A 15,422-nucleotide genomic window follows, 5' to 3' on the forward strand; every position below is an offset into this window, starting at 1 on the left:
GTTTCCCAAACTTTTGACATATGTGTACCCCTTCTATAATTCTCGTAACGCTGAGTACCCCTCATAAAAAACATATGGTACCCCTGGGGGTACACATACCACACTTTGGGAAACACTTAGATAACACTGCAATTCTCCGGCGTTTAAACAGCTCCGCGGCTCAACGTCAACTGTTAATGTTCCCGCAGTTTAAAAATGGCCGAACCCGAGCTGCGCGAAGGATGCGCAGAAGTTCCCGCCATAATGAGTTGCGATACGATGTACGATGGTCCCAGTTCCTGTGTAAAAACTGCGATACGCGCCTATGTCTTTCCTTGTTCTGTGGGCGCAGCTAAGCACGGTGCAGTGGATATTCCCACGTGATCCCCACCAAACTCCGGTGCAATGCGTACCCCCACCAAACTCTTCCCGTACCCCTGGGGGTACGCGTACCACACTTTGGGAAACACTGTTCTAGGCTCCTATATAATAAAATGATTGATGTATACTATAAACAACTGGGAGGTGAAATCCAGGCATATCTCACATCTCGTGTCACCCACTGAAGTTTTGGGCGTGTCTCTTCTCTTAGAGACAGTGAAAAGTTGGCTATTCTCTCAGGCCCTAATACAAAATAGTAGGTGAGCTCTTGCTGTTATGTATGTTTTCCTACAAGGATATCATGTTTTTATTTTATTGCTCTGACTTTTTATTATGTAAACACTGTCAGAATTGGTTATAATCAGGGGATTCTTTTAATCAAGTAAATTAATGTTTTGCATTCTGTCAGGTCTCAGAAGTAACAACCCACAAGTTGTTAATTCCCCAATACAAGCTAAATACAGTGTTCATCAATAGAAATAGACCAGCTTATACAGTATTCTATTGTACTCGATTTATTAATTCACTGAACCTTCTTCCCTTTAAGTTAGGCATGATATAATATTAGGCCAAAGAAAGAGATACTAAGAAAATTCAAATACACCTAAGTGAAGGAAAAAATAACCATTTGTCACGACAGATAAATTTTCAAATTAACCAGATAGTTTGTTCGCAAACTGCTTCCCAAATGAAATGAGAAATAATTAGTTGCAGGAATTAAGTCAGTTGAAATGTGAGCTATTTAAATAAAGCAAATCACTAGCCCAACGCTCTGTGACAACTGCTATTTCAAAACTCCATTTTTCTTGGTAGACCTGTTACTTCCCAATTATGAGCAGAGCTGACCTCATTTGGCATCCAAAGGAGGAAAAGTGAATTAACACTCATTGCATTTCAAAACAATTAGCATTAGTTTGTTAGCAAACCCTAACTCATAAAATAAAGTGTTGTAGTCTCACAGAAAGTATTTGGCAAGCTTTTATCAATACAAATAGAAAAAGTATTCTGTCAAAAATACTTGTGTTTTATTTTAGGCTGATGCAGGGCTTTCACTTCAATACCTATCAAACATTTCACAAAATAAAAAAAAACCATTTAATCACAATCAAGCGTTTAGCATGAACCAACTAGAGGTTCACAGAGGCATTCAACAAATTGCAAGATGGTAAGCATCACCAGAACTGTGAAGAGCTGTTGTCTACCTTTCTGGATAGTTGCCTAAAGCTACCATAAGTGGTCTGGAAGACCACTGAATGAACACAAAGCACTAGAGTCTCTTTGTGACCTTCTATAATTGTACGTGGTGAGGACTCTGAGACCTAGGCGGAAGAGCTGTAGACCAGACAACTGAAATGTAAAAGGTATCTCACCTCACAGAAACTGAGGGCGTGAGACGTATTTCAGAAGGAACTCCCCCATTTTCTGGAGAGTAAAAGGAGAGGAGTAAAACTGATATATGATAGATTATGGTAATGTAATCTTACAATAAAAATAGAACTAGTATTCTTTTCTGGATTACCTTAAGGGATAACATCTATTTTGCAAGCCTTGGAGTACTACTCTTTCCTTTCCTTTTATTCTCTGGAAAACTAGGGAAGGTCTCTTCTGAAATGTTTCCCATACCCTCCTTCCTTCTATGGTCTTTGACTAGTTGTCCATTCTGTGGCTCTTCCTCTTTCTCCCAAGGTCATTCCTATATACCATTACAGCTTGTGAGCTGCAGATTTTACCTGTGTAAGTACACAAAATAAACTTGGTATCCAGCTTCTTAATTGGTTGCATGGAGGGAAGACATAACTGAAGGTGAGAGGCACCCCAGATATACGAGGCAGCTTGTAGGCGGCCTTGGAACAATCACGTTGCTCCATGAGGTGGCATGCATTACTTGTAGTTCCTGGAAAAAACAGGGAGCCTTGGGAAGGGTAGGGATACATTTAGAAAAGTGTATGTGGTAGCCATAAAGAGCCTGGAGAATGATACCTGAACTGAGGAAAGAACTCAATTATTATCAGCAAATTCAACCATAGAGAGAAGGTCAGGCTATTTGTCTTACTGGCAGTTTACACAGCACCAAAAGATATTGCATTTATTCTCCATCGGTTTGAGGCCGATGGATAAAGGAGAAATTGAACTTCACGTCTAACAGCATTGGGACTTCACCAAAATACCTAGGAATTGTGGCCTTTTCAATAAAGATTATTAGATAGATCATAGGATCAGAACATGCTGAATAAGTAGATCATTTCAGATGCAGAAGATAGTCACTACCAGCAATAAAATAAACACTTTTCTTTTTAAAAAGATAAACACTACCAGGGCCTTGACACATAATGTAATACCTAAAGAAACTGTTGAGAATCCTTGTGGAGAGAGAAAGGATGCAGCAGTCCGATGTGCTTGGTGGCTAAAGGTTTGGCATAATCTTGATCCATGTGTACTGCAAGGCCACCAACACTTCATGGAACAGAAGTGGATCATTTTAAACACTCGTAAACAGATTGTTGTAAACATTCCCAATGGGTGACTTATGTAGCAGATCTGTAAGATTTCCTCTGGGATCCCCTGAGAATATTTATTTGAGCCCACACGTCTAAGCAATAATGCAAAGCTCCAGGCAGCAATGCAAAGTTTTCCAGGTTGGAAAACTTGGAAGGCAGGATGGTAGCAGAGAGTTCGTGATCTCAGTATATAAAATACTTTGCTTCATATGGCAGGCATCAGCTTGCTAATTTTCATAAAAATAAAGATATGAAAGTTGAAATGAGAATCAAGTTGTGTTCTGGTTCTATGAGAGGGTGTTTCAGATTCCTATAAGAGTTTCAGATTCCTGTGAGTCCATGCCTACTTCATTGGGGTGTTCAGTTCCTTCAGGAAATGGTGTCAATGTTAGAAAAATTATTTGATGACTAAAAGCTCCTTGTTCAGAAAGCATCATATTTCCATTCAGAAAGCAAGAACTGCTTACAAAACCATTGTGCAAAGAAGCAGGTGTGTTTCCTGACACAATTTTTCCCTTGGTGAGGTACAATCTATAGGTGTCACTAAATAAAAAAGGGTTGGATGGGATTTGGAGGGCAAAGATTGACTGAGATGCAAAATGTCTGAAGAAGAGAAAAACTTTCTTATTCTCAGAATATCACCTAATAGATATTCCTTCTTTCTTGATGGAATGTGTCAATGATATATTAAGTGCAGCACAATTAGGAACAAATATATAATAAGTGTGAGGAATGCTGGCAAAATACAGAACATAATGAAAGGGGTATGCCTAGCTTTGCATAGTTTTGTAGCTTTCTAAGTCAAAGGCCTCCACTTAGTCCTCCATTCAACACACTGGAAAACCCCAACCACACATTCAAAATCAGGTAGTGCTAAAATACTCAAATGAGATGACTCCCTGGAAGGCAGTTACTTATTTAGTATTTATTGATTCAATTTATATGCTGCCCTTCTTCGGAGACTCAGGGCAGCTTACAACGCATTAAGCAATAGCCTTCATACTTTTGTATATACCTGCTTAGTAGGGCTTTTGCCCCCCCCCAAGTGATGATAATTATCTATGTGCAAGTCCTATAAGTGTAATTATCTATGTGCAAATCCTACAGTAGAAGTCATTATGGAACCATCTGCAGAAGGAACTTCAGCTCTGTTTAAGTCAATGTAATGTAAACGCTATAAACTGAAGAAAGTATGGTAATTTTGGACTTTCTTTGGGCAAGTAGCAATAGAGCATCCATATTTATAAACTACAGGAATGGCATGCAAATTCTATCATTTTCAGTTTGTCTTTCCTGTGTTGAGGACAACCTTCTCAATGGCCCTATCCAACAAAATGAATTTCAATGTGGAAAAAAGCAAAGTTTTACATTTAGGCAGGAAAAATCAAAGGTATAAGTACAGATTAGGCGAGACTTGGCTCAAAAACAGTAACTGTGAGAGGAACATGGAGTCCCTTGGAGTCTTAGTGAATGATCACTTGAATATGAGCCAGCAGTGTGCAGCAGCAGCCAAAAAAGCTAAGACAATCCTGGGTTGTATAACTATGCCTATGATCTTGAGGCATAGACTCAAGATCACGTGTAGTACCACTTTATAAAACCCTAGAATAGTAAAGGTAAAGGTTCCCCTCGCACATATGTGCTAGTCGTTCCTGATTCTAGGCGGTGGTGCTCATCTCCGTTTCAAAGCCGAAGAGCCAGCGCTGTCTGAAGATGTCTCTGTGGTCATGTGGCTGGCATGACTAAATGCCAAAGGCACACAGAACGCTGTTACCTTCCCACCAAAGGTGGTCCCTATTTTTCTACTTGCATTTTTTACGTGCTTTCAAACTGCTAGGTTGGCAGAAGCTGGGACAAGTAATGGGAATTCACCCCATTACGCAGCACTAGGGATTTGAACCGCTGAACTGCTGATCTTTCAATCGACAAGCTCAGTGTGTCGTAGCCACTGAGCCACCACCTGAAATACTGCAACCAATTTTAGTCATCATACTAGAAAAAAGATGTTGAGACTTTGGAAAAAGTTCAGAGAAGAACAACTAAGATGATCAAAGGCTGGAGACTAAAACATATGAAGAACGGCTGCAGGATTATGTTTGGCTAGTCTAAAGAAAAGAATTGGGGTAACAAGATAGCAGTATTCCAGTATTTGAGGGGCTGCCACAAAGAAGAGGGGGTCAAATTGTTCTCCAAAGCACCAGAGGGTAGGACAAGAAACAATGGTTGAAAACTAAACAAAGAGAGAAGCAACCTGGAATTAAGGAAAAATTTCCTAACAGTGAGGACAATTAACCAACGCACAGCTTGACTCCAGAAATTGTGGGTGCTCCATCACTGGAGGTTTTTAAGAAAAGATTAGAGAGTCACTTATCTGAAATGGTAGAGGTTCTCCTGCTTGAGCAGGGGGCTGGACTAGAAGAGCTCCAAATTCTTTTCCAGTTTATTCTATTCTCTAGAGCAAAGCGTCTTCTATCCATGATAGCTCTCTACATGATTGAGGATTGAAACATAACAAATTGGTTGGTTCATGGCTAATTATATACAAGTGTACTCTTTGTCGTATTTATTCATTTATTTCAATATTTTACATAATCTTTCAGGGCAAAAAACTCCCAGTAGGAATACATAATAGAATTCTAAGCAGCTGTATAAACTATTTAGTATAATTTATTCTTATATAAGTGCCCAAAGACATTGTCAAAATATAAATATCTTAGTTTTGTAGCTGGAACAGTATGTACTTGAAATAAATCTGCTAACTAAGGCCTACGACAAAACATAAATACACTTCGTTTATTGTCATCTGAAAAGTAACCCAACCAGTGGTGGTATTCAGCCAGTTCAGGCTGGTTCGGGCAAACCAGTAGTTAAATTGGTGGCTGGCGCCTCCCCTCCCCGCCCCTTCCATGAGTTCCCACGCCTCCCAGGTAAGTGCAGAGAGACCTACTAGGACCAAAATGGAGTGCAGCCCATTTTCACTCCCAGGAGGCTTCAGGGAGGCCTCCTATGCCCAAAATGTGGCGCGGCCTCCCCACAGCCCGTTTTTGCTCCCAGGAGGCTGCAGGGAGGCCTACTAGGCCCAAAACAGGGTGCAGAGGGTACGCCCCCCCCGCAAGCCATTTTTGCTCCCGGGGGTGCAGGAGGCAGAGTGCTGCCTGTCACACCCCCTGGCCATGCCCACCATGGCCAGGCCCACCCAGCTGTTCATTAGGGCAGAGAACCGGTTGTTAAATTTTTTGAATCCCACCACTGAACCCAACCCTTCTTCACTACCACCAGCACCCCAAGAAAACAGAATTAAAAAATTATGGAGGATTAATAAAAACGGTCTTAGACAGAAACTCTTTTCCAAAGCTGTAAGAGAAAGCAGCAAATTAAAGATTGAAACAGTGAAACAGTGAACTATGGAGAAATCTGAGAAATTAGTCTATAATTACAACATGTCTTCTTTGTGCTATGCTTAGCGCTTGATGAAGATCTTCATGAACCTCTATACGTAACTTTCTCAGCAATAATATAGGAGTCTGCTATTCTCACCCATTCAGGTGGTTTTTCAATCTTAGCATATAACTTGGGTTTCCAGGTTGGCCTTTCATCCAAGGTACTAATCATACTCTAATCCAACTCTTAGTTTAATTGAGATTGAATAAGAAGAGATAAGTGCTACCACTTACCTGAGTTTCTATTGCTGCATTCTGTACCGTATAAAAATTTGAATATTGCATGTATTCAATTCAGTTTTATCTTATAGATTGCACTCATTTGAAAAGACAAATATTTCACAGAAGCATTTTTTTAATATTTTACCCTCTTTTCCAGTTTTTTCATTTGATTACATATGATTTAATTGTCCCAAAGGTCTTTTTTCAAGAGGCAGCTAGACAACTATGACCTGGATGACTGAGAATCTCCATAGACACATGATTCAATTAAAAATCCACTGGAACATTCCTGTAAATATTTTTTTCTTCTATTCAATCAAATCCAATTCTCACAGACTGGCCGGACAAGCCATTGCAGTTTTCTTGACAAGGTTCTTCAGAAGTGGTTTGCCATTGTCTCCTTTTTCTAGGGCTGAGGGAAAGTGACTAGTCCAAAATCACCCAACTGACTTTGTGCCTAAGGTGGGACTAGAACTCAGGGTTTTCCAATTTCTAACCTGATACCTCAGCCACACACCACACTGACTCTTGTAAATATATTACCAAGCAATGAACAACTGTAGAAAATATAAATAGAAGATTTTAGCCAGTCTGTAGACCCACTGGCTTAGAAGGAAGACTTCCTAAAAATGAGAGGGTGATTTTGGCTACAAAAAATTAAAACTAGTTTTAGCTAACTAGGAAAGAAAAAGGTCAATACTGTACAATAAAAGTGATATTGGCAAGAGATATAGCACAAGATCAGCAACATTCAATAGATAGAATCTAATCCATACTTCTATCAATTCCAATGTTCCATTTTGACACAAATCCATTAAGGCTTATCAACATCTTGATGACACTCAGCTCTCTGTTTTTACTGAATCAGGATAGTCTGTGAAGGTGTCCGAAGGCTATTTTGGAACAGTGACAGGCTGAATGAGTGTCAGTAAATTTAAGCTATTGATTAGTGGGTTTTAGTTAGGAATTAGGAAAATGCTTTATTCTAGATGAAACTGCAATCCCACTGAAACTAACACGTCCAGAACTTGTCCTCCTGGAGTCAGAGCTGTAAACTAAAGGCAGATGTTTCTTTAATGTCTAAATGCAGAGTGTTAGGTCCTATTTTTGCAGTATGGCGATACCCTAGCTTCAGCTATTCCCATTCCAATAATCCCAAATGGGCATCCCCTTGGATATAACTTCCGAAGAAAGCCAACCAGTTGCCAATTTGTTATGAAGTGGAATCCTAACCCCAACATCAATCATGAAAGCATTGCTTTAACAATAAGTTACTGCAAAAATCATATTCTAGTACAGGGGTGTCAAACTCAAAGCCCCATAGGCCAGACCCAGCCTATGGGGGGGGGCTTAGATCTGGCCCATGGACCCAACCTGGAAACAGTGAGGAACGGCCCACATGACCCTCTTGAGCTCCGTTTTCGCTAGCAGAGGGATGCAGGAGGCAGTCGCAGCCCAAAATGGAGCCCGGGAGAGCCGTGTGCAGCCTCCCCAAGCTCTGTTTTTGCTGGCAGAGGGCTGCAGGAGGTCATTGCAGCCAAAGAAAGAGCCCGGGAGGGATGTTATGGCCAAAAACAGAGCCCAGGAGGACCTTCGTGGCCGAAAATGGAACCTCAATGAGTGACATCAAGCTGCCCCCCCACACACACCCAGGTCACAACACAACCTGATGCAGCCCTCAATGAAATCGAGTTTGACACCCCTATTCTAGTATATATGACTAGAAATGACAAGGAGACCTGTTCAAATATGGCCTTTCCAATCCCAATTAACATGTGCACTGAAATCCAATCTTGGAGCTTCTTCACCAATCAATTATGGTCAGTGCTATCTCTGATCAGAACACCCTGGAGAAAAAGATCACGTGGTTATCTTCGGTGTTATTATGGCTGGACTGTGCATCTCCCATTGAATACAAACTGCTCTTGCTGCCAATCTTGTGTAAATTAGGCAGTGGCTCTGTATTCGGGATTGAAGAAAGAAATATCAGATATCCATCAGCAATATCACATATAATAAAAAAATATGTTCCCATGTCCAAAAGTCAAACCCAGGGTTTCTCAACCTTGGAATTTTGAGATTTGTGGACTTTCAATTCCTAGAATTCTCCAGCCAATCATTCTGGGAATTGAAGTCCACACATCTTAAAATTCCCAAGGTTGAGAAATACTGGTCTAAATATTCTACACCCCAAAATTGTTTCTGCAGATTTCAAACCTGTATATATGTATAGGCTCTTGTGTTCTTGATCCTTTACTTAGAGAGCTATTGTGCCAAGGAAAAAAATAGTGTCAAGATAGAAATGCCTTCTCTTATGACACAGCCACCTCTTTTTATCATTCAAGGAGTCTAGGTCAGGCCTCAATTCTAGCCCTAGAAATTGAAATACAGTGCTGATACTCAAAAAGAAGGTCAAATCATTATCAGGCCAACTATATTCTGATGTTGGTTTTAAAAAATTTTTTAAGGATGCCATGATAAATTTCTCACCTAATCGGAAGTGAAATCAAAAAACAAGTTTTCATATTATGAACTGTGGACATACATTAGAGATGGACCAAGGATCACATTTCAATTTTAAGCAGAACTGAACATTTATAATATTGGGGAAAGACTGCAGGGTTAGAAATGCTTCAAATCATTTATCGCCATCTTTACAAATTCACTTTTATAATATTAAAGTCCAAATCATGCATGTATTTCAGAAAAAAAGATATTCAGTTATTTCATAATATATTTTGCATATATATTATATATATTATCTATCTAATATATATATATATATATATATATATATATATATATATATATATAATAGATAGATAAGTAATATATCTCTTCTAATATAGCTATGCACTAGATCCTTTTATATTAAAGTAAACAGCATGTTGCACAAGAACAAAATGTTCCTATGAGAGCTGAATTAGCAGATCCTCTGCAGTTGATTTATGACAGTTGTTAGGCAAATCCTGCAGCTGCAGTGTTCCATAGTCATGTGACCATCATTTTCAATGTCCTTCCGGCTTCCCCATTGACTCTGCTTGTCATAAGTAGCAATGAAGATCACAAATGGCAATCCCGTGATGGCAGGATATTGCTACATTGTAATTGCAGTCCAGCTGTCAAGCAACCAAATTGTGATAACTTGACAGCAGGGATGCTGCGAAGGCTGCAACTATCAGGATCGATCATAAGTCCCCCTCATTTAGTGTTATTGCAAATTCAAACAGTTGCTGTATAAGTGACCATTCAATGAGGATAACCTATGTATGTACCGGTATATAAATCACTTGAAAATCATTTATATAGCAAAATCTCCCCCAAAGCTGCTATCAAATATTTTATATAACAGATCGATCATAGTTTTGTGTGGGGTGGGGGTGTTTGCAACTCTAGTTTATCCTGAATTGAGAACTTTAAGTAGACTTCAGACTGCATATGGCATTTGGAGTAATTTAAAAGGGGGGGCACGCACACATACACACATACACGTGTGGGTATGCGTGTCAGGGTCGATTTGATTGAAATCAAGTTGATTTAAATCTCGATTTAAATCACTAGTAAAAAGGCTTGATTTAAATCAACTGAATTTAAATCGTAATTTTTAAAGAGCAACTGTCATCTCTGCTACTCCTCTGACCCGCTGTTGGCTCACCGAGAGTCCCAATGTTGTAGAATATACAGCTTCATGTTATATAACTAAGCTCCATTTCTTGCTGAATAAACTAAATTATTTATGTATCTTAAATAGAAAACTATCGTTAATTTTTCATTCCAAAAGCTATATATATCGTGTTTCCCCGAAAGTAAAACCCTGTCATATATTTTTTTGAACCCTGAAATAAGCGCTTGGCCTTATTGCCATGCGCTCAAAAGCAAGCAATCTCTGCTTCATTCACTTAGCATTATTTGAGCCACAGTCTCTATCCCATTATATCTCCCCATCCCATGGGGAGATCTGGGAGAAGAGGCATGCTACGAATTTCATCTGCTAGGGAACTAAACTTGCCAAGTCTAGAAGGCAGGCCTTCTATGCTGCCTTAAGGAATATCTCCCTACCCCACTCCCCCTATGTTAGGTAGGGTCCATGATCATCTCTATTGTTTTTCCACAAGACCCTTAAAACCTGGTAATGTCATCAGCCTTGGAGACCTTTAAGAACAAGCAAGAGGTATTGAAGTGGCTCCATCGTTGTTAACATCTGTTTCCTCTCTTAGCCTTTGTGATTTTTTAAAATACTAATTGTTTTCATATGTTAACTGTTTTATAGTCTTGTTGTATGCCACACAGAGTAAATCTTTTGAGAGATCGACATGTAAATAAATTTGATGAATAAATAATGTGACTATCTATCCTTGCAAAACATCTGGATTCTAGTAAAGCTGCGGCAGTTCTTAAAGCCCTTTAAGAACTTAAAGAACCTGCACCTGGAATAACAGAAAAGAATTTGAATTGTTCTGAGAAAATAGGTTCTGAAGAATATAAATATTATACATCCCCATACTGGCATTTAAGCAAGATTTTAGCTCAAAAATGAGTTTCTGCAATAGATACAATTTCATTGAAAGACAACTATTAATGTAGCCAGGACAAATATAAGTGCCCAAGGCTATTAAATTTGAGTTCATTAATTAGGGAATATAAAAGATATTGTTCCTGAATTACAGGTACTATTTATTCTGAGCTAAAGTGTCAAACTTTTTTCACCCAACAAGCAGAGAGTTTTAATTACATTAACAATGAAATTGCATTGATTTATTACACCACTAACAAAGTCTCTTTTTTAAAATAACTGAAATTCTTAAAACATTAAGAATTAAAAATTAAAAGCAAATGGAAAAACCAAGTCGAATTTATTCTTAAAATTAGAACTTAAAATCAATTAAAAACCCATACAGGATTTAAGAGCTTTAAAACAAACAAACAAATCGAATTGAGATGTCACATCACTCATCTCTGCAGGGAGTATACTGGCAAAGAGCTAGAGCAGCAACACAGAAAACTCAGTCAGAGTCACCATCAGATATGCTCCAGCACATACACAAACCTCTTGAGATGATCACAGTCAATGTGCAGGTTTGGAGAGAAGGAAGCATTCTCAGATAGCCTGGGTTTAAGCCAGGTTTCCCTCTACAAGTAAAGATCAGCATTTTGTATTTTGCCAAGAAAGGAATTGATAGCCAGTGCAATGCTTTAAGCACTAACCTTACTGGCCTCTCTGGGTTCTTCCTGAGACCAATCTGGCTGTCAGGTTTTGTACCAACTGAAATTTTCAGACCAGAGACAAAGACAGCCTTCAGCCGAGCATACTTCAATAATCAAGCCTGGAGATTATTAGTATGCCTACCACTTTTAGGGTTATCTTCTTCTAAAAATGTTCATTTTATTTTTGTCACTCCCAGCTTCCTTAGATTAATATTTACTTGACATGAAATAAAGAATTTGAGATTGGTTTAGAATCAAATATTGGCAGCTCATAAAAAATGATTCCTGGGCAGAATTTGACCGCTGGAAAGACCTTGTTTAGAACATACGGGGTAATTTTGATATGTTAATAACGCAGTCAAAAGGGTACAGAAAGGTTACTTTTATGAACTTTAAAACAACCTTACAATGTTGTGACTACAATTTATAGATTTTTCCGCTCATCTAGCACAGCACCTTCTCTTACATGAAGTCCCTTTCATATTGGCTAGCTTGTCTGGTGGCATCTGTCCAAACTTGTTTATACAGCAGGTCCTCTCTTTGAGATACCAGAATATGAATGGCATGTGTACGTAAAGTATACAGATTGAACAATCAATCTAAACATAATGTTTCTAAGTTCATTTCCTCATGTCCTCGCCCTGCCCTGCACAACCTCACATGCTGCTATGTTGGGATTTAGCTACTGAAAAGCAAGTAGAATTCAATTTACTTTGAGGAAATGAAATTGAAGGTAACACAAAGACAACATAATTTAAATTAGAGTTTAAAAATCATGTTGCTGTTTCAAAGTTTTGAAGAACGCACCAGTTGCTGTTCAGGGAATAAAATAACAGAATATTGGGAGAGGGAGAGAGGGAGGGAGAGGGAGGGAGACGGAGGGGGGGACCCTTTTACTGTGGCTATCAAGAAATTCATCATCTTGAAGAATTTTTTTCTAAATTCTTCCCCATATATGAATTTTGTTCCATTACATTACAAAGTTAAAAGCTTGTTTTACTGATCAAATGTTTCACAGGGTACCCAAACTAAGCAAATGACTATTGCTCTAAACAGTACAGTTCATTGCTTTGGCCCAATAGATCTGCCTTCTTTAAGAAGACAAATACCATGTCCACTACAAGGAATTACTTCAAGAAAAGTGGGACAAAGGGGAAAGCAGGATGTGGCTACCCCAAATGAAAGCTACTACTCTTAGATTACGATTTTTGCCACAACTTACTTTAGGGAAAACTCTATTCCAAGAAGGTTGAACCAATTGCCCCTCAATCCTGATTGTTAACTATTGTAGTCTTCTCCACAATTGCATTCAGCCAGCATAGTGTACTTTTGAGCAGATACATGCATAAACCGAAGCTTATCTACTTCATACCAAACAGGAATCTTGTGTTATTTTTCTCAAAAAGCCTCTGCACTCCATACTGGTCCTGTCATCCGAGCTCATGGGACTTACTGGCAAACATGTAAGATTATTCTGAAAAGAGCGTGTTTATCCTCCAAACAGCCGAGTGACAGGAGACTGCCGTGAGAGGACTAGCCTGGGTTCTTGCAAACGCGGCGACATCTGGCTTAGTTAACTAATCAAGAGCAACTCAACCTGTTGCGGGAAGAAGCAAAAGAAGCAGTGCCATCCGCCAGCTGAGAGCCTGCTTTTTTTTCCACCGGGGAGTTTACTTTCCCCCGCTTTTTCAGGAGCCAGTGACCCACGCATAAAAAGCCTATTTTGTTGGACCAAGGAAACGGATTTGGCGACAGGACGAATGGAAGAGATCCTGCGCCGGGCTACAATCACCGGATCCAGCCACCAGAGAAGTTCCTGAAAATAAAATTCTTCCGGACTCGGCGTAACAAACTGCACCTGCCCTCTTCTCCCCCCCTCCTCGCACTTCAAGAGGAATCCGGCACAACAATGGACACAAACCAGCCTTCTCCGGTCAGCTACCGGCTGCGTTTCCTTTTTTTTTCAGCGCCAACCCCCCCCCCGCCCCCACCAGTGGAAACGATTGTGAGCGATCTTGCAGGGAAAAGAAGCCAACCGGACGGATCCCCTCCGCAAAACAAGCGGCGGCGTAGAGAGAGGGAGGCAAGGCTTTGCAAGACTCACCTTCTGCTGCCGCCGGGCCATGTCTGTGGGCTGCTTGGCGTTAAACGGATAGGCGATGCACCTCACGATGAAGACGTAAAGCTGCATCCGGAGCCTCTTCTCCCTCTCCTCTTTCTGCAGCCGCTCCTGCTCTTCTCTGCCTTCGCTCCGCAGCGATGGGCTGGGGCTCACCGGCCGGGTCGCCGCGCCGCCACTGCTGCCCTGGCGCCCGGAGTCCCGGCTAGCAGCCGGGAGGGCTCGCGGGGAGCTGTTCGAAGGGCCGCTCCCGCCGGACACTCCCAGCAGGTCCCGCCTATCTTCCTCCAGCACCTCATCGGACTCTTCCTCGCTGGAGGACGGGTCGAGCATGGTGCCCGGGCGGAGCGCACCTTTCGCAGGACGAAAAAAGAGCACCGCCGCGAAGCTGACGCGCCTGGAGCCCAAGCAGCGGACACCTTTCCGGACACGTCGAGCTTCCACGCCCGACTATTTCCTACGAGGCAGCCAGCAGCGCCGCCGAAAGAGAAGGGCGGAGTTTGCGAAAGGGGTCGAGCTTGGGGACAGCTCTGATCGGGTCCTATCAGCGGCCGGCCCGGCCCGTCGCTACTTCCCTCAGCGGCCGAGAGGGAAACTCAGCTCCGCCCAGCAGCGGCGCGACTCACAGGTGGGAAACCTGTGGCGCCCACAACAAGCAACACGTGGAACGGAATGCTAATAGCGCGTCTCCATTCGCTGTCGGCGCTCCGGCCGCCGCCTGGCCTGCTCGCGGCCTCCCCAGCGCCGAGAGGTCGCGCCGGGAGGGCGTCCTGCGCCTTCTCACTGCTTTCCCTCTTGGCCGCGCCGTTCCAAGGGCGAAGGTGGGAACCTCCAGCTCCGCCAACGAAAAGATCTTGGAGCTGGAAAATAAGCCAGTCGATCCTGCGAGGCGAGCTGGATCCGAGAACTACGTAAGGCAGGAGAGCCGGTTGCAGAGCCCCCAGCCTTGATGAGATCGGGCATGGAGGGAGAGGGCTGGCGCCTCTGCGGCACCGTTTTCGGGTTTGACGTCTGAACGGCGCTCCTTCCTTGCCCCAAAACCAATCTCAGTTGTTTTGTTTAGGGCCCCTCAGTACCTCCTGTCACAGCGAAGGTAGGTCAAGCAGGAAGCCGGTGAAAACTAGGGTACCTGCTTGACTGCCTTTTAATTAATTAGTTTATTTCTGGTGGGACATTTTAGACAAAAAGCCTTTCCCCATCACCCAGGACTCTATCCTGCTTAGGCTGCTTGTTTATTGAGCAGATTCAGCTAGATACACTGGGATCACCGGTCTGTCTTTTCGATAGTGGTTTCACTGGAGTTTATTCCTTAGCCTGAATTGTGTTTAGGATTGTAGGAAAATGGGAGTTTTGCTAGATCTGTGTGCTCATTTTCTCTCTATGTCGCTGATGCACTGTGAATAGAGGTGACGAAGGGTCACAGAATTCATTCTGCATTTCTGAGCCATGAAATAAAACGATGCTAGTTCTTTGCAAAGCTCAGAAACAGAAAATAGGGATTTTGAATCTTCTGGGCAGTTAGGATATCAGTTTTCCACCACCAATGAAATTCAGAATCCCAGGTCTGCAGCCTAACCA

The 15,422-nt window shown here is 41.5% G+C and overlaps 1 protein-coding gene across 11 annotated transcripts in view; it reads right to left on the reverse strand.

Annotated features, from left to right (window-relative positions):
* CADPS2 (calcium dependent secretion activator 2) overlaps positions 1–14,585 on the reverse strand; it is a 370,960-nt gene extending 356,375 nt beyond the window's left edge. For all 11 annotated transcript variants that reach the window (XM_087874199.1, XM_034431095.3, XM_087874197.1 and 8 more), the window contains exon 1: positions 13,830–14,585. In XM_087874199.1, the coding sequence (XP_087730325.1) occupies positions 13,830–14,177 (348 nt within the window). In that variant the 5' untranslated portion in view covers positions 14,178–14,585. The remainder of the gene's footprint in view (positions 1–13,829) is intronic.
* Between the last annotated feature and the right edge of the window lie 837 nt (positions 14,586–15,422).

Source organism: Pantherophis guttatus, chromosome 7, assembly GCF_059756535.1.
Source record: "Pantherophis guttatus breed Tessera chromosome 7, ASM5975653v1, whole genome shotgun sequence".
NCBI lineage: Eukaryota > Metazoa > Chordata > Lepidosauria > Squamata > Colubridae > Pantherophis > Pantherophis guttatus.